This window comes from Camarhynchus parvulus, chromosome 1A (genome assembly GCF_901933205.1).
Source record: "Camarhynchus parvulus chromosome 1A, STF_HiC, whole genome shotgun sequence".
In the NCBI taxonomy this organism is placed as follows: Eukaryota; Metazoa; Chordata; class Aves; order Passeriformes; family Thraupidae; genus Camarhynchus; species Camarhynchus parvulus.
This window is the reverse complement of record NC_044586.1, coordinates 18,402,944-18,422,427: the sequence shown is the minus strand read 5'-3', so window position 1 is coordinate 18,422,427 and position 19,484 is coordinate 18,402,944. Positions and strand designations below refer to the sequence as shown.

Below are 19,484 nucleotides of genomic sequence, written 5' to 3'. Positions count from 1 at the left end.
ATCACTGAAAATAAGTGATACTTTAGGAGGTTGATTGCTACAGAGCACAAAGTTTCACTGCTAAAGTAAGGGGATATGCCCTTTCTGCCGTTTAGTAACTTAGTGCCAAAGGCTGCTTCTAAAACTGACAGTGCCAGCTGCTGAAACTCGTGTTAGACCACTCAGCCTGGGCCAGTAACAAAAGGCTTTTCTCTAGGGTACCACTGCAGTGAGCAGAAACCAGAGCCCCCCACCCCCCCCAGACTCCCTTGAGAACCCCCCAAACTAAGCTCCCTTTCCTTGACATCTCAGACTTCAATCCCACTCTAAAATCCTGACACAACGATCACACTCATACATGGCATATTTTGGGGAATGTAGAAGCCTAGTAAATGGAAAGCAAGTGCTTCAGGTCAGTGTTTAGTGCCCTCACCTAGTAAGAAAGCTTTTTTTGCTTCAGACTGCAGAAGCTTGTAACTTCTAAGAAGTTCTGTTAACAAAACAGAAAAGATTGGTTCTTAAGTAGAATCACTATGCAGAAGCACCACTCCTACATCCTTCTTCCACAGAGGAAGAAAAAAAAATCCCCCAAATCCTCACCATAAACACTTTCTACCAAGTCTGTGAAGATGTTTTCAAATAGAGGCACTAGTGAAAAAATGTAGTGGAAGCTCAACATGTCTAAAACTAACCAGATTTAGCTTCAGTAACATTAAGTAACTACAGTGCTTTGCCATAAGAGACCAAGAACAAGAGTGAAAACATTTAGGAGTAACACCATTAAGAACATGTGAAAAGAACTTCCACCTTTAAAAAAGCTTGTAGAAAACAGAACTGCTGTAGCTACACAAGTCAAAGACAGGCTTTCCAAGTGCCATGCAGGATGGTACCAGCTCATAGGTAGTAAGACAGTTCTGGTGGCAGTTGTCCACATAGTAAGTGAAAGGAAATGTTTTTTCCTCCCCTCATCTGTAAAGCTCCTGCTGCCTATCCTATGGAGTCAAGACAGAGTCCAGCACATGCTGTCAGCTTCATTTCCAATGCTATTTTTAAACACCCAATCTCCTCTTTCTCAGGCTTGCAGGAGATACCTAACTCAAGGTCTTATTTCAATTAGCAAGTTCAGTACAACTGTCAGCTACCAGGTATATTTGGCTAAGCAGCACAGCAGGTTTGTAAATGTAAATCCCAGCCACAGGAAGATGCTACAAGTAGGTGTGGCTGTGCCAGCATGGGAAGGCCCAAGGATTGCCAACAAACAGCACAGAGGACCTGAACACCCAGGACCATACCTTCATTTCTTTCTGCCAGCCCACAAGATGAGCTTGCTATGTATGAATTTTAGAGTTGGTGGTGTTTGGGAACATTTTATTTTGTACATGACAAGATTTTACACCACGTCAGTTAAATAATACAAATTTACATTCATGAGGAATGTTTTTAGAAAAGTGAACTTAAAAAAAAAAGACCTCCTTTACCCTTAAAACCCCATACCACCCCTCAACATTTTACAGTGGAAAAAACCAAAACAATCTAATTCACATTGCCTCCTAACCCCCCCAATGCAGGACAGTAGTTGAGTGCAATTTACAATTCATCTTTCACATCTGTGGATTCCTGTGAAGACAAAAAAGAGAATCAGAATATTACTTTTGGAAAGTGGAAAAAGGTTACAAGAACTGCCCCAGAAGAACAGAAATTTGTATTACTGTCACTGCACATTATATTATCCTGCTATGCAAACATAACAGCAGTGGCATCAAAATTAAGTAAGTATAGTACAATAAATACTGTTTCTCAAATTTATTCTTACCTAATCTGACATTTTACAGTAGGAAATTACATTGCTGTAAGCTATACATTTGCACTATTCACAGGATATCATCTTGCAGGTCTCTTCCAAAAGCAACCCAAGAAAGCAGGCCCAGTTGGGACCTCATAGCAACTTTACAAGTTAGTACTATCAAGAAGCTATGGTATTAGAAGAGTTTAGCATATCATCAAGACATAATTAAAACTGCAGCCATGAGCTAAGTGAAGGCTGACTTCACATGACAGGTGAACTGTTGAGAAGCAATGGTGTTGTCCGGAATGTTGTTCCAAGCCTGTATTATAAGCATTTAAAATTACACAATTACAAACAATTGTTCATGTTTTTGCCCACAAGCTGTGGAAATACCATGGATAATTATCTTTACTAGAGGATTTGCTGCTCTTCTCTTGCCACAGGGCACTGTTACAATCTCTAAAGCTTAACTCAGCTCCAGCTTTGAACATACCTCAGTGTCATCTTTTCAAAATACAGTTTAATAATAAATTTGTTCTGCAGTTTTTTTCCCCCTCCAAGAAAAGCCTGGAACACCTGACACTAAAATCTAGTGTCATGAAAGGCAAAGTGAACTTTATTGCCAGGTAGCACCCACAGATGAAGGTGCACATAAATACTGGCAAGAAAGCATCAAACCTGAGACCCTACCTTCTGTGTATCATTGTCCTCAGCATCAGCATCCAGTTCCTCTTCATCCTGCTCTGCCTCCTCAGCTGCATCTTCAGGCTCTTCAGGTTCCTCATCCACCTGTACACAAAGGTCACAAGCAATATGCTTTACTTGCTTAGGTTGTTTAACTAGTTGTGCACTAGCTAAATACAGGCTATGGAAGTATTCACTATTATTTCCTAACATTTGCCACCAGAAAGAAAAAGTAAAATCTGTTTAGCACTGCTCCACTCCAGCACAACAGCCAGCAGAAGTTCTTGCACAGCGTTATGAGAACTTGTATTACTTGTATCCACTTAGGAATTTCTCCATTAGAGAGACAGGAGCCAAAGGCCTGTGTGCCTAGTTTACTCCTGTAGAGCCAGCACATAACTAAGGACAGGAATATGCTTAAGAAGCATAATGAAACAGCAGAATCTCAAGCAGCTACAAAGAAGAGCGAGGAAAGGAGAACATGAGCTTTAAGTAGAGATTCATGGCTGGACTTTTGGTGGCCCACTTAACTACAGGAAGCTGGATACATTTCATTTTATGCAAGTGAATGAAGCAGCTGCACTTTTTAAGACGGAGCAACAGTAGGTCAATTATCAGTCCAAGTGGAAGACAAACTAACCTTTGCATCCAGGTCAATGTTTAAACTCAAACGAAGCATCCTTTCTATTCTGTCCCCATATTCCTTAGTGTCTGGCAACATATATCCTGATCTCAGAGTTGCAGTTTCAAACAATACCACTGCAAGATCTGAAAGAGTTTTGTCATCTTCATTTTCCTAACATGGAAGAACACCAGAAAATCAAGAGAGAGCTGTTAAAGCAAGTTGTATGCAGCCAAGTCAGCCAATGTTTCACTACTGTATTTATTTACCTTGACCCTCCTCAGCATGTCCTTGATCAGTGGATGCCTGGGGTTAATTTCAAATGTCTTCTTTTGGCTAGCGTAATAACTGAGAAGAGAAATTACAGCACTAATTACTAAATTTCAAAGTACAGGACCCAATGATATCTTTAAATCTACATACACTGGTTACAGTCACAGTAACAAGTGAAATCCCCCCCTCCTTTAATACTGGTGCAACTATAAAAAGTGTTCAAGTTACTAAGTTCATCTTCTTTTGCCAACAAATGGCAGATACCAAATGCCACCAATGAGCCTTACTCACCAGGCAGTTTTACATACTGGGCTTGAAAATAACAATTTAAGGCTATAATGGAGAATAACTTGGTTGTAAAATGACCTTAAAAACACCCAGGATCCTTTGAACTGGGCAGAAGCTTGTTACTGGGCACACCAAGCAATTTCATGTCTGCTGCTACAGCACTGGAAGCTTACTTTGTAGATATATCCTTCCCAGTCTGGTAAGCTTGAGCCTTCATGATTCTCTCCATGTTACCAGACCATCCATACTGACTAGCCACAAGAGCACATGGAGATTGGGTTAAACGTTGAGATAGCACAGCTTTCTCAATCTGTAAAGAAAAAACCCCAAAACACCCTAATGTTAGTTCCCAGAGCTAATAACTTATACTTATTAAAGTAAGCAACTCGCACTTCCCTGTCAATCCAAGAATCTCTGAAAAATGTCTAAGGTGACATTCTAACTCATTATCTTCCTGAATAAAGATGTTATCTGTAAAGATTCACCCATGAAGACAGAGAAACTACTGTCAAGTCTGTCCTCAAATAATCTGCAAGGTATGTTGTAACACGTACAACAAAGAAAAACAATCACTACATATAACACAGTATTTTACCTTGTCTTTGAGAGCTTTGTCTTTCATCCAGTTTAAGAGGGGCTCAAATTCCTTTTCCAAGGCTTCCCGACTCTCTTTAGACTTTTCACTTTCTTCAAACTTAACTCCCTCTTTTGCTACATTCTGAAACCTCTTGCCATCGAACTCTGGCAAAGCCTGAATACAGTATTCATCTACAGGTTCAGTCAGATAGATCACTTCATAGCCCTTTTTCAGCAGACGCTCGACAAATGGTGAGGACTCAGCCTAGGATAAAAACATTTAAGACATCAGTTTAATTGCATTTGTAATAGCAGCTACGAAAACCTGTACAACTATCTGGCAAATACTGCAGTAGTAACATAAACGTGGAGTCTCCACATTTACAGTAAATACACAATTCACAACACCTATGGTACTGAAATGACAAGCTATAATATACTGTACTCCTTCCCTCTTTCTTTCACTCTTACACACCTCCTTTCTGCTGGCACCAGCCATGAAATAGATTTTGTCTTGCTTCTCTTTCATTCTTTCCACATACTGATCGAGGCTTGTGAGGTTACTTTCATGATGAGACGACTGGAAGCGCAGAAGTTTAGCAAGCCGGGTACGATTGGAGTGATCCTCAATAACACCAAGCTTCACATTAGTGCCAAACTCTTTCCAGAATGTGTCGTTGTATTTTTCCTCTGCAATCTTCTTGATCATATCAAGAGTTTTGCGAACAAGTTTCTTTCTGATCACCTAAAAAAAAGCAGTAATACTGAGTTACAACAATAAGTATTTTGGATAGCCCTCAATGCAACCTTACTTCAATACAAATTCCACTTTGTATCCCTGATCTGAAGTAGACAAGTAATCTGTAAACAGCAATAACTGAGTTTCCTTCACATTAATTTAAGAGCCATGCCACAAAATTCATCAAGCTATTAAGTCTCCTAAACCTTGCTGCTGTTGTGCTTACAATGAAGGAATTTAAAACCAATTAGCTTACCTTTAACAATTTATGCTGCTGAAGTGTTTCACGGGATACATTCAAAGGAAGATCATCAGAATCCACCTAATTAAGAAACAAAATTTTCAGTATATCTGGCAGTATCTGAAGCTAAAAAATAAATTAAAGTAATATTTATAATACTTACAACACCCTTAACAAAGTTAAGATACTTGGGCATCATGTCATGGAAGTCATCAGTGATGAACACTCTTCGAACATACAGCTAAATTACAAGAGCACCCAAGTTACTTTAGGGGTTTTTTCCTTTTCCACAAAACCATACCCACACACTTTTCTGTCCTACCTTAATGAAATCGCTTTTTTTGGATCCATATTCATCAAACAGTCCACGTGGAGCAGAGTTAGGAACAAACAAGATGGATTTGAAAGTTACTTCCCCTTCAGCAGTGAAGTGGATGTATGCCATCGGGTCATCATGTTCCTGTGAAGAGAGAACATTTTCAATTAACATGGGGAAAATACCAGTGTGTTAATAGGTTTCCAATAGTAAGAAAGAGTTTGGTAAAAAAGTGCAATTATTTTACAGCTAATCCATGTAGCCATGCTTTGCTAGAGTCTATCATGGAGACAGAAGTTTAAGTTACAAGAGCAGAATTACTCATGTAAAAATAACTTTCCTAAGGAACCCTCCTGGAGACCTCCCAAGTTTTGCGAGATTTTAATAAGCTAGTCACTAAAGCGTTACCAACAGGACAATAACCAGTAGTGTTATCATCACACCACAGTTAAGATACTCTCGAGTTACACATTACACTGTATGATACAAAGACAACACTTCTAAGAAACTGTCTCCTTCTTTCTTCCACCACATGCAACAAACACCACAACTCTCAGACTAAATACAAATTTCCCTGTAACGTTTAAACACATCAGTAAGCTCCCCATGAGCTGCAACATAATACTTTCCAAATCTAGACTAATCAATACTTGGATGGCAGTATCTTCTCTCTGGAAAAAAGATTAATTCCTGACTGAGATGTTATACCTTCCAAGCTCTCTGCAGTTCCATCTACTGATGACAACTAATTAATTCTTCTGAAATAACCCATTCTATAAGCACTTTGTTTTATTTACATAGCAAGAGATACTATAGCAAGCCTCTTGCTTCGGAATTATCTTGAGGCCCAGAGCTTACCTTGGAAAAGGTTTTGTAAAAAGCTTTGTATTCATCTTCTTCAACTTCTTTAGATGGTCTCTGCCAGATTGGTTTTATGTCATTCATGAGCTCCCAATCCCAGACAGTCTTTTCAACCTAGGTAAATAAACACAATAGTATTAAAAAGACTCATTCTTTACTTCAGGTTAGGCCAATTAAAGGCACTCCACTGAAGCAAAACATAAAATAGCATGTAAAAATCCCAAACATGCTCTCATTTACAAAATTATGCAATGACCTGGACATTCTCATTTTAAGCATACACACTAGTGCAATACATGGGAAGAGAATTTTAGTCTACAATGTAGTGCGTTCCATGTTCATTTAACACATTCACTAAGCACCAGCACTTCTGTTCTAATGTCACTCTGAAAAAATCTTCCCAGCAGAGTATGTTAAATTTAAACTCATCAACAGCATCAGGTTACAGAATTCCACTACCATTTCCAGTGGTTCATGCAAGTACTTATAATTAGCTGCAACCACAGCTTCACAAGGCTACTGCCAATCATCTGCCTGACTTCTACCTAGGCTGTTTCATTTAAAACCTTCTCTCCTACCATCTCACTTTAAAAAGATTTGCTCCTTGAAAGCACACACTACTGAAATGCACTTCTGCAAGACTACCTAGGAAAAGTGCTATCTGACATGAGTTACAAGACACCAAGGCTAACAAAGCTCACCTTCTTAGTTTTTGGTTTCTTCTCTTCCTCCTCTTCTTCAACTGCTGCTTCATCATCTGTTTCTTCTTCTTCTTTCTCCTTTACTTCCTCCTCTTCAATGGGTTCTTCAACAGTCTCTGTCTAAAGGGACAACCACAGGTGGAGATTTGAAGACCTTGACTTCCAACCAGGTATGTTGTAGTATTCTCTCAAACAGTTTAATCTTTCGCAGCACTAGCCTGATTTCTGCTATTTGTCTGTAGCAAACTTTTCTACAGCTAGTATTTCTCAGTTACTTTTTCATTAACACATACTTTCCTTCAATACACTGGGAGATCACCACACTCAAATTTAAGTTTCTCAATGCTTTACACATAATGCTTATCAGAGACTTGGTGGATTTTAAGTTGGTGCTGCACTAAGAAAACATCACAACAGGCTTAAAATGTAAGACACTGCCCTGTTTCTTACAGAAGGGTATCTAGCTATGGCTCTGCTTGAAAACTTAACAGAGCTTCCATCTACCAAAGCCAATGGAACAAAGATCCTTATTATTAATTAGCAGTGTTTTTTCTTTGGTAAAGTTCTTTGAGTCAGAATAAAACCAAGTTCCTTTCCAGTTTGTGATTTTAGCAACAGACCAGCATTTGAAAAAAGAAAACAAAACAAAACAAAAGAAAACCCCCTAGTAAAACAGTAGCCAAAAGAGTCAGGAACAGAAGAGTTTTAGAAACTGGACAAGAAGCAGCTCTATGGCAGGCCCTCAGCCTTCATGAAAGATCTGGCCATGAAGATCTTAACCAAACCTTGTACCGAACAATGCTCAGTTAAATACACTTACCTTGCTGCTCCACACATATATGGGGAAGTTTATGAACTGGGAGTATTTCTTCACTAGATTTTTAACAGTGTCCAGCTCAAGGTAATCAGATGCTTCCTCCTTCAAGACAAGGCTTAAGAAAAAAAAAAAACCAAACAAAACCAAACCTTTTTAAGTGCTGGACAAGTATTTGACAGTTTTATAGCAGAATATACATTTCTTATGCCTCTGAGATTGATCAACTGAGCCAGAGCATGGTGCTAATAACCAAGAGTGAGGGTTGATCCACATATGGGATCATTCATTTAAGAGTTGGACTTGATGATCCTTGTGGGTCTCAGCTCAGAACAATCTGTGATCTTTGCTGCAGCTGTAGCAATTCAGATTTATTCAAGTGAGCTTTTTTATTAGTTCAGCTCCAAGTAGCTCTTAAACACAATTCTTACTCAACCAGCAATTGCTTTCACTGACTGAGGCAGAACACAATATTCAAAAGTTTAAATGAAAACATCAAATCATATTGGTACTTATCAGGATCTTGATGCACCCTCATGGGCTTTACTTCAAACTAGAGCATCAAGATCAACTTTTTTACACTGAGTGCCTCCTCCAGAAAGACATCCTCTAAATCCAGACCAAATAAATTTACCTACTCATGAAAGCAATGAGAATAGGACTAGCAAACTACCTCCAGTTTGAACTTTGCATCAGACCAGCCTCACTGATATATAAACAGCAGCCAGATTCCAAGCAAAGCTCTACAGCCCCTGTATAGGTTTTGCCAGGCCAGAATTGTGCTGAGTGACTGAATGAGCCTGAAGGGAGCTTAACTGTCTGGAATTACTTGCTGACACTTGTAAAGACATTCATAGTTTTGTTAGCTCATCTAACAGAACATAAACTACGTTACTACGTTTATTTTTGGATGCAGTTTGTATTTTGCATATTTCTATTAAACTGAATAAAGCTGTATTACAAGAAGTAAATCAGTCACAAAGCTAAAGTCACTCACATATTCCAATAAGCAAAGTGTACCCACACAACCTTTTTTATTTTAAGACTAAAGAAACTTAATACTTACGTTATGGTTGTGCCACGTCCTAAGGTGTTCCCTCTTGGGTCATTGATCACAGAGAATTCATTTGAATCTGACTCCCAAATATGCTGAGTATCATTGTTGTGTTTTGATGTGACAATAACTCTGTCTGCTACTAAGAAAGCAGAATAAAAGCCAACACCAAACTGGCCAATTAACTCAGATGTTGACTGGCTATCATCCTGCATTTCAGTCATCTTGTTTAAGAATTCACTCGTACCAGACTTTGCAATGGTACCCAGGTTTTTAACTAACTCCTCTTTTGTCATGCCAATACCCGTGTCTGTAACATGAAGCATGTTCTTCTCTTTATCACACTGAAAAAAATAAAGACAAAAATGCAGTTTGACTTCACTGTGATTCTTAATACATGCCAAGGAAAAGTGGTACATAGTAGCTATTCAAACGTGCCAAGCTACAATAAATTGAATCTGCAGTAACTATAGAAATGAGGAAGACCTTCCTTCAAAGCAGTCCAATACTTCAGCTGCTCTTTATAAAACCAGAAAAATATCTTTATCATTATAAGAGGAGTAGTCTTTGGTAGAGTTAATTGCAAGGGTCCTCATGTGGTCCTAGTTTGTATTTGCATCAGTATTAAGCCAAAAAAAGAAATTTAACGACGGAGTGTATTTTTACATTCCTCCACCACTTCTTTAAAACGTATGTTTGTATCTAATCATTCTTACCTTGATTTTGACCGTAAGTTCCTCATTGCCAGCAAGAGCATTTTCATCAGTTAACGATATCAACCGTATCTTATCTAAAGCATCTGACGCATTTGAAATAAGTTCCCGCAGGAAAATCTGAAATAGGAACCAGTAGTCAGGAATGGCAGGAAACAGACACACACCTCCCAAAATTGCAACATGATATGAAGATGACGGCACTAACCTCCTTATTTTTATATAAAGAATTGATAATTAGCTTCATCATTCTGTTCACTTCTGCTTGAAATGCAAACTTCTCAGATTTTTCTCTGATTTCTTTGATCTGGGATGCATTTAGGCCGTCTAGCTGGATAGCTTCTTCCTCTCTGTTAGGACAGTGAAAAACCTATCAAGGAGTCTCGTCCACAAACAGCAAGACTAATTTAATCACAAAGCAGCAGCAATAACACTTAATCATTGATGCAGTACATGATCACATGAGTCAAGTGCAAGAGCAGCAATCCTCAACTAGATTACCATAATCCAAAAATTTGACTGAAAATTCATGCTTGCAAGTAAGACTTTTTTAATAAAAAATTCAGGGAATAATACTGGTAGTCTTAAAGCTACTGCAATCCTCAGCATGTGGTGCACCTCACAGGGGTGAGGCATTTCATGGGCACAGAGCTATTTCATCCACAGGCACTAAACTGACATGATTATGGTGTGCACGAGTAAACCCAAATTAACAGTTATTGATACTCGATAAAAACAAGTTGAACTTTTCTGAATCCAAGTTCTCAAGCTCATTTTTGTTTAGAAGGAAACAGTCTTGACAGGAACGTTTTATTTCCCCCAGCTGACTGGATCTCTCTTTTGAACAGCGTTCACCCCTTACTTCTGAGGCATTACTGGTGCTCAAACTGACCCTTTCAAAATCAGAGCTCCCCGGGTACCAACCTCTGAACAACTTCATCATCCGTTCGAGACCCTTCTCTGCTTTTGCCCAAGTCATCTTCCACAGTCCCATCCACATCCACCTCATCGGCTCTGACCGACACTGGGAAAACAAAGAAACCAGCGTTCGGAGCCCGATCCCCACACTACGCACTGCCCAACTTCTTCGCTTACCCCTCTCCACGCCTTCAGGCTCAGCGCTGCCCCTCGAATCCCCCTCCCTAGGAGAGTTCAGCCCAACCGGAGACACGGGAGATGGGCAGGGGGAAGCCCCCTCCTACCCTCCGCCCCCGCCCGTGATAGCGCATGAGCGGCTCAGCCCCCTCCCCCCGCCGCCCCATCCCCGGAGAGGGCCAGGCCCGGGCAGGGCATGCGAGGGCTCGAGCATCGCTTCCCCTCCCAGCGGGGCAGACTGAGGGGTCCCGCCGGAGACCCCGCCTCCCCTCGGCAGCCTCCGTCCCCCTCACCCCAGCAAACAGCGGGGGAAGGGGGGGCGGAGGCTGCTGGCCGGGACTCGGACACCCCTCCGCCAGAACCTTCTAGAAACCCGCAGGCGCTCACCGGCCAGGAGCAGCACACACGCCAGAGCGAGCCCCCAGACGGACTTCATGGCGGCCGCAGTGACAAGAGAAGAGCCCCCGGCGCCGCCGCCGCCCCGTAATCCGAAACCCGTCCCGCGCCGCCACCGATTCCGCTAGAGCGACCGCGGCCCTCCCCCTCCGCCTTATCAACCCCAGGGTGGGGGGGACCGCGCCACTCGGCCCAATAGCAGCGCACCACGCCAAACACGCAGCCAATGGAGAGCTTTGAAAGGCGGGGCCTTCGACTGTCGCCGCCAATCGTAACTTTCCATGTGCGGTTTCCTGCGATCGGAGCGTGGCCGGCGCCCATTGGCGGGCGGAGCGGCGCTCGGCCAATGGCTTGCGCGGGGGTCGTGGCCAGCGTGGCCCGCGCGGCGCTGCAATGAACGATGCGCGGTGTTTAACGGCGGCACCACGCGCGAAACACCGCCTTCGACCACTTCCGGGGACACCCGGGATGCTCATCGGGGAGACGAGGAGCTATGCACTTCCGGTCGCGGCGGCACTCGCGAGTGCCGAGAAGAGCTAAAAGTCATGATTTGACACATAACGAGCTGGGCCGAGCGGCGGGAGCAGAGCCAGGCCTGGGGCGCCATAGCTGCCGGCAGGGGCAAGGAGGCGCTGACGAGTCCTGCTGTCCACCCCACCGAATAGAGGCGGGAACGCGGAGGGCCGCATGCGCTGTTCTGCGCATTGCATGTCGGGAGCTGTAGTTCGCGCTGTCGGTGTTCCGTGGCGCCTCCTGCCATGGCTGGGTCCTGCCCGCCATCTGTTCAGGGCTTCACGGCCTCGCTGTTGCCCTTGTGCCCCTGCCCTTGGCGCTCTCTGCGCGTCTAGTGCCTCACACCGCCTTGAGAGAAACCGGCTGGTCTCTGCCGAGCCTCTCTGGGGACTCTCGGTACTGCTGGAGGAAAAGTCAAGCCGGTTGGCAGGTTTCTGTCTTCTGGTTTCCATCACTCGTCAGGGCAGCCATTCTCCCGGGAGCTCATTAGCGCTCCTTAGTCTACCTTGGAGGCCTTTGTTTATCCACCCGCGGCCCTCCCTTCTCTCTGGGGAGTGGCGGCTCCAGCAGCTGCCTGTGATGTGAGGGGACTCGGAACCTGCCGCCCCAGTGCCACCCTGCCGGGCAGGGTCAGTGTGAGGGCAATTGCGATCTGTGGCACGCTAAAAGGGAGCCCTGCTGCTCCAGAGACCTTTCCCATGCATTTCCAATGTCTCTGCCAGGGGTTGCAGCTTGGGACATGAAATGCAGCCTGTGCAATTTCTGCAATGCACCGCATAACAGGTTATGTTAATAAGCGACTTGAAGTAACTTACAACCCCCCTCACCATCCTGACAAAGTCTGCCCAGGCTTGCATGTGCCAGTCACCTGTTTCATCTTACACGTTTAACTCTAGACTGAGGGAAAAAACCACCGAATACCAAAAAAGCAAACTTGCAAGCAATGAACTTTGTACTTGGAGAGGAATGTATTTGAAAGAGATTGACTGGCAATGTTCAAGGCAAAAAATAAAAGCCCTCGCTGTGTTGACAATTTCACAAACAGAGCTTAGTGTATCAGTAGCTGAAAGTCTTGGCAAAAATATGTTTATCATCTTTAGTTATACAATGGGCCAGATAGATTTCTTTTTCTAACTTTAAAACTCAATGTTGTACCTTTCTGTTCTCCTGATAACTAATGTTTATGGAACTGAAGGAGCCTTTGTGGTAAAGAATTGGAGTAAAGAATGGCTATCTTCGGGTTCTTCTTAATGAAATGTTGTGCTTTAACCCCACCTGGCAACAAAGTCCTGTGCAGCTGCTTCCTCTCTCCTCCCCTTGGGCTGAGGGAGAGAATCAGAAGAGTAAAAGTGGGAAAACTCATGGGATGAGATAAAAGTTTAATAGGTAAGCAAAAGCCATGCACGCAAGCAAAGCAATACGGGGAATTAATTCACCATTCCCCAAGGGCAAGCAGGTGTTCAGCCACCTCCAGGACAGCAGGGCCCGAGCACACAGAGCAGTGACTTGGGAAGACAAGCACCATCACTCCCAACATCCTCTCCTTCCTCCCCCTTCCCCCAGCTCTCTACACTGAGCATGGCACCATATGGCACGGAAGGTTCTTTGGGTCAGTTGGGCTCAGCTGTTCTGGCTGTGTCCCCTCCCAGCTTCTTGTGCACCTCCAACCTCCTTGATGCTGGGGTGGTGTGAGGGGCAGAAAAGGCCTTGACTCTGTGCAAGCACTGCTCAGCAATAACCAAAAATCCCTGAGTTATCAACACTGTTTCCATCCCAAATCCACAACAAAGCCGTGTGCTAGCTACTGTGAAAAAAATTAACTCTAGCCCAGCCAATACCAGCACAAGAAGGCAAAATTCAATTGCACCATCTTTAAAAGACTCGTGAAACTTTTCTATATGATTTGCAGTTTTAATCTGTTCCTCACAGATCACAAATTATATGAGAAATAAAAAGGACGGTTACTCTTCCAACATGTATGTGAGAATGACTGTGAAAAATAAATATGAGAGGTCAATATCAGGGTTGTAAGTAAAAAAAATCTGTCAGGTTTTTGTGAAGATTTGTGTGAAGTTAAAGAATTATTTTCTGAAGAGTAGTCTTGTTTGAAAATGCAATTTCATTATTCAGGAGTATAAGCCCAGAAAGTTTATTTTTTCTAAGACTCACCTACAAGCAGTTCAGGATTTGATTTCCTAATTGTGCCTCTGTGATTCCCAGAGCAACATATGTTGCTTTATGACTGTGAATAGGCATTTGAAGGACTCAGAGATAAACAGAGTAGTTATCTCTGTCTTGCAGAATTCCTGCATTAGAAGATTTTTCTGGCATTTCTGTTTTAGCAGTCATTTCGCTGGCAGCAGGAAAATGTAATGCTTTGTGGCAATCATTTTGAATAGTGGTAGCTGGAGTAGTAAGAATGCAAACCAATTCTGTTATTGATTGTGCTAAACCAACACAGATTTTCGATTAAGTTTTGTGGAATTCAAATTTTATTGGTTACTTTGTCCTTATGATTATGCAGTGTAGAATGTTGCTTTTGAAGGAAATACAAAACCAGATAAATGTGTGTTTGTCTGTTGAATTTAAAGGCTAGACTAGTAAGAATTGTAATGAGTTTACCAGCATTGATTGCTTGGTGTAGATTATACTGTTTGCTTTCACGAATGCCAATTTGGATTACCCAGGACAAAACTGATAGGCAAGAATGAGGCAGCTGAGTACTTATGCTCTCAGAAAGAAAGTTTATTCTCTCTACAAGGAGGCTATAAACTAGAGAAAATTTCAGCTTAATTTCTGCTTTAAAAACTTAAGAGAGCTTTTAAGCTCTTAGTTGCACTGGCTACTGCTGCCATTCAAAAGAAGTCTGAATATCACCTTTCAGGAATTAATACCAAAGAGGAGATGTAACTGTCAAGTGGTGATAGTTCTTCAGCAACTTAGGTGCATTACAGAGATCTATAAAGCAATTAGAAATGTTTTGATAATTGTGTGCATAACAATTGAAATAGTCTATTTTAGCACGGTGCTTTTCCATGTTAAATAAAAATCCAGGGTCCTGTGGTGATAAAAGGAATGGAATACAGGCAGCATTTTCTCCCATGCAAACAGCAGAGACAGCCCCTTTCCAGTCCATTGAAAGCAACTTGGTCAGGTCATCCCCGTGTCAGTGTGGAAGTCACCTCTCTGAAGCAGGTCATGGGATTCCAACGCGATGTTGGAACTAGCAAGAAGCATAACCTTTACAGAAACAGCTGTGGAGATAAACTGAGAGGAGTCCTTAAGATCTGACTGTGGATATTGGACTTAACCAGTTTAATTAGCCAGCTAATCTTTCTGGGCTCCATCTGTAACAGTGAGCCAGTCCTCCTTTCACTGCCCTACTTTGGTTCTGTCAGATTTTTCCTGAGCTGATTTAACTCTCTAGCCCAGCAAAATACTTGGTAATTAAATCAGCTTATATCAGGTGCAGGCTGAACCAGACACAGTAAAGAGCAGGAGTTTGTGGCTAAGAGAAGGTGATATTCTGGTTTTTGTGGTGGTGAGCTGAGCCTGGGATGTGAATTACATAGGACAAAGATATTGTACATAGGTGCAAGCATAAGGAAGCCATAAAACTAAACAGTGAGTTTGCAATTTCAGAATATCACCTCTCTTAGTACACAGTTAACTTGAAATCTGCTACTAACGCAAGTTACATTTTTGTTCATGGATAATTAAAATGCTTTAATTCATGTCACTGCTAATCAGCCATTTATGGCCATACTGTATTTGAAAAAGATATGTGAGTGATTTTTTGTGAGAATAATTAATACGGTCTGAAGTTTGTACCACCAAATGGAGCCTTATCTTTCCTACATGATAATGCATTGGAAATATGAAGAACTACTTATCTACATTCTCTATGACTTAAGATTAAGTGGTATCTTTTAAAACAATACATTGAGAGTTTATATTCCCCCCCTCTGCAGTCTGCATCAGGGACTAAAAACTGTGTGTACAGCATGAACTGAAGACAAAGCCACTTACATAAGATGTCTGCAACATCTGGGACTGAGTGTGAATATGAAACAAAAAATATGCTGCCAGTAGCTAGCTTTTCAGGCTGATTATCCAAATATTAGAAAATTTTAACAGTAACTACATACAACCAGGATTAAACTACTAATGTTTGAAGTTTGGAGGAAAGTATTTGTTCTTCAGGTATAATTTGGCTTTTGGTTGTCTTTATCCCATTTCTCTGGAGGCTGATGATTTCATTGCTGGCACTGTTGAAAAGTCTGTAATCTGTGGTGTGTCCCCTTCATCAAATATTTTTGAAATTTGCAAGGTGTTCATTGATGTTTAATGGTCTATATCTTTATAGTAGAAGAATTCACAGAAGAGAATGGATTTTAAGGAGCCCACCACTTAAGGGCAAAAATTAGTTAAGATGAATATTTTTATTTGTAGAAGAATATTTGTACAGATAAAACAACCGTGTTTTGATCATTAGGAAACTCTCCTTGAGTCTTCAAATGCTGAAACCTCTGTAAGTTTCAGTATCACTAGAAATCTGCATCTGCAGCAGTATATTTCTGTGGCTAATACCATTTCTGCCCACTGCCACTCTTTTAGCTCAAGAGCAGAGGCATGAAGGTATAAAAGGTTTCGAAGAGAAGATATTAAGCTTTAAAAAGTGTGTTTTCTTTTTTGCCCTCCGCTGCCTGACAGCACGGGAGGAGGAAAGAACCAGAGTGGTGGAGCTGCAGGGCTGGGGCTGGATTTGCTGGGTGAGAGCTTGTTCTGGTGGTCTGTTGAGGGATCAGCCGTGCCAGGTTCATAACATGCACACAGCTGCATTGGATTTGTTGTTCCTCCTCCTTTTAGGAAATATTTCATCATCATATTCTCCCTTTGGCACTGCCTTTATATGTTTATTCCCGTATAGAGACAGAACAAGGCATTTCTCAAATATTTCAGCTATTCTTTGCACATATGTATGCACGCATGTATTTAAAATATTTCTCTGTTTAATAGGGAGAATATGTTTCTTTGTGGTTAAACAAACTGCCATCTTCTTGAAAATGTGTCATGATTTCTCTCTTCTTGTGTCCCAGGAAGGCTCTTTGCAGTACTGCTAAAGAAAGTTAATAGTCAACCTTTCAGGAGCACTCATTTATGTCAGGAAAAAAGTGCCTTTATTCCTCCATTCAAAGGAGTAAACGGCAGTAGCATGGGAACTTCAGACCTGTTAAACGTACAGAAAGGAGCACCAGGATCTCTGTGAATAGCTGGAGGTGTACTTTAGTTATGTTTGAGTTTTGTTACTTATATGTTAAGTCAAATGTAATGTACCTGGAAACAGAAGGAGCCAGGACAGAAATGTCTTGCTGGACTATACCTCCCCATGGTGCCTTATCAGCTCCCCTACCAACATTGCCACCATATCTTTAACTTCCCAGGGAAAAACACTTCAAATCATTTGGCTTTGCCTTGCCTCCAGTACCGTGCCTAGTTTTCCTAGCCTACCCTTGCTTTGCATGTTTGCCTATGTCTGCCTTGCCTAGCCCTACAAATAACTTCCTGGCTTTGCTTTGCCTTGCCTACCACTCTTTGCCTTGCCTTCCATGCAGGTAAGGCAATGCAAAGCAAGTGTAGGCAATTGTAGGCAAGTCAAGGGAGAGGTCGGCAAGGCTGGAGCCGTGAGAGGAAAGCAAATAGAGTGGGAGATGAGAGAAGTCCCAGAAGTTAGAGGCAAGGCTGAACCTAGGAAGTAATGGTAACAGGAAGGGCTAGGCAAGACAGAGCCCTGTAGGAAAACTGTAGGCAGGTCAAATGTGGGGCATGGGCACACAAGGGAATACAAAGCAATAGAGGATCAGCAGGGCAAGGCAAGGAAACAGTTGGGTTGCCAAAGCAAGGCAACTGGCAGGTCCATTCAAAGATTGCTGGTACACAAAAGTGACCAGGACAGACCACTCTGTCCAGTCTTGATCTTGTATGGGCCATCTCTAATCTGCACCTAAGACACTTGGGTTGCCTGCTTTCCTTTGTATGCAAAAGAACTGTCATTCTGCTCCTGAAGCCCAAGGGCGAAAGATGAATTTTGTGTCCAAAATTCAAGACATGTAAGGATAGATGTCAGAAGAAAGCTGTCAGGACAGATAGGTGTGCTTGCATGTGACCTCCTCCAGGCTTCTTCTCATATGCTCCTGAAACACTGGGGCCTTGAGAAAAAAAAGCCAGTGGAAGCCTGAAGAATCCTAGGAGAAGCAGTCAGGGCAATGCAAGTTGAAGAAATTCCACAAAAAGGGAGGTGTTGAATTCTAGGTGGGGGACAGGTGAGCAGGGGGTTCAAGGGCAAGGCAAGACAAGTGGTGGCTTTGCAAGGCAACACAAAGGAGAGGGAGGCAAGGCAATAAGAGTCCTAGAAGGAGAAGGAAATGAAAGATTAGAGCTGGACAACTGGGAAGGAAAAGAAGGATAGGTGAGCAAGTGAGTGCAAGGCACTGGGTTGGTATGAAGGGCAAGGGAAGGACATGCATGAGTCAGGAAGGCAAAGGAAAGGAAAGGAATGGTCAGGAATGACAAGGAAATGCAAGGTTGGGTAGGAAAGGCAAGGCAATGTGGGGAGGGATAGGCAACACAATGGGTATCTTAACAGGAAATGTGCATGCACAGCAAGACCAAGAGAAAAGTGGTAGAGAGGTCAAGATGGGAAATAGGTGAGTGCAGCTAAGAAAGAAAGTGCATAGCTCTCTCATGTGTGTGTCTGTGTGTGTGTGTGAAGTCTTCAGGATGTAAAGCAAAGAAAGCTCTCTCTTGATTGTGGAGTGAATGGATGTTTTCAAATGTAAATGGCAAGGTCCAATCAACCTTTTCATCCTGGCACATCTGTGTGTGTGAGACATAGCCAGAAACTTCTCCATTTGGATTCAGATGGCAAGCAGGACACAGAATGTGATGGTGTGAATAGCTGAGCAGGAAAGCACATCACATCAGCATGTTTCAACAGAAGCAGTTTGTGCAAGAGGGAGATGGACGCGTGGGACTCCAGCAATATGGCAATGCACTCAGCTGAGAAGCAAAGTGCAATGCCTCAGTGTGTGCTCTGAAAATGAAAGGCTGCAAGGAAAAGGCAAGGGGACAGGTCACTGAAAGCTTTCTGTCCTGGCACACTGAGCTGTTTGAAGGTGAACCACTGTTTGGTTTCACTAAGGACTCGGCGACACGGAGAGGATGTGCTTGTCCATGTAGCTGAGAAGGAAAGTGAGAATCACCGGTACATTTGGCAGAGTTTGTAGGCTGCAAGGAGAAGGTGACGGCCAGGCCTGGCTTTTGGCTGGGGCACTTGTTGGAAGGAAGAAGCTGCTGGATGGTTTAAGCTTTTGGAGATCTGTTAGAGTGAAAGACTATGCTGGTACCTCATTAAACTAATGATTGTTGATCATGGCATAAACCAGAAGTGAAATTTATCCCTATTCACCCCAGTTTTTTCACCTTTTCGCCCAGCAGCCTGAGCCTTTTTGAGGCTGCCGTCAAACGCCTTGCTTTGAAAGCTAGAAGTGTCTCAGTTCACCCGCTAAGACACATGGAAAACAGCTAAAGTCAATTGCAGAATTGCCCTGAGCAGAGCTGGTTTTTCAGTAATTGAAATTACCATTGCGATTATTGCAAGAATCACCATTTTATTACTCAAACATTTGAAATACAGTAGCAATCTTCTTGTTGTTGCAGTCCTTAGAAGTTTTGCTATTTACTGAAACAGGACACAGATCAAACACGAGAAGCTTAAGAATCCAAGCTCCCTGGCCATTGTGCGAATAGCACTTGATGAATTCAAGGTACCAT

At 42.5% G+C, this 19,484-nt stretch overlaps 1 protein-coding gene across 1 annotated transcript; it reads right to left on the bottom strand.

Moving 5' to 3' along the window:
- Positions 1 to 1,326: 1,326 nt before the first annotated feature.
- Positions 1,327 to 11,282, bottom strand: HSP90B1 (heat shock protein 90 beta family member 1). Its single transcript, XM_030960986.1, has 18 exons — positions 11,130 to 11,282; positions 10,572 to 10,671; positions 9,856 to 9,997; positions 9,651 to 9,767; positions 8,947 to 9,278; positions 7,887 to 7,998; positions 7,067 to 7,186; positions 6,363 to 6,479; positions 5,511 to 5,648; positions 5,352 to 5,429; positions 5,204 to 5,269; positions 4,684 to 4,953; positions 4,228 to 4,473; positions 3,806 to 3,942; positions 3,341 to 3,419; positions 3,090 to 3,245; positions 2,456 to 2,554; positions 1,327 to 1,596 (listed from the first exon to the last, which is right to left on the bottom strand). Exons 1-18 carry the CDS (start codon positions 11,176 to 11,178, stop codon positions 1,567 to 1,569), a joined length of 2,388 nt encoding a protein of 795 aa, XP_030816846.1. The 5' UTR covers positions 11,179 to 11,282; the 3' UTR covers positions 1,327 to 1,566.
- Positions 11,283 to 19,484: the final 8,202 nt, after the last annotated feature.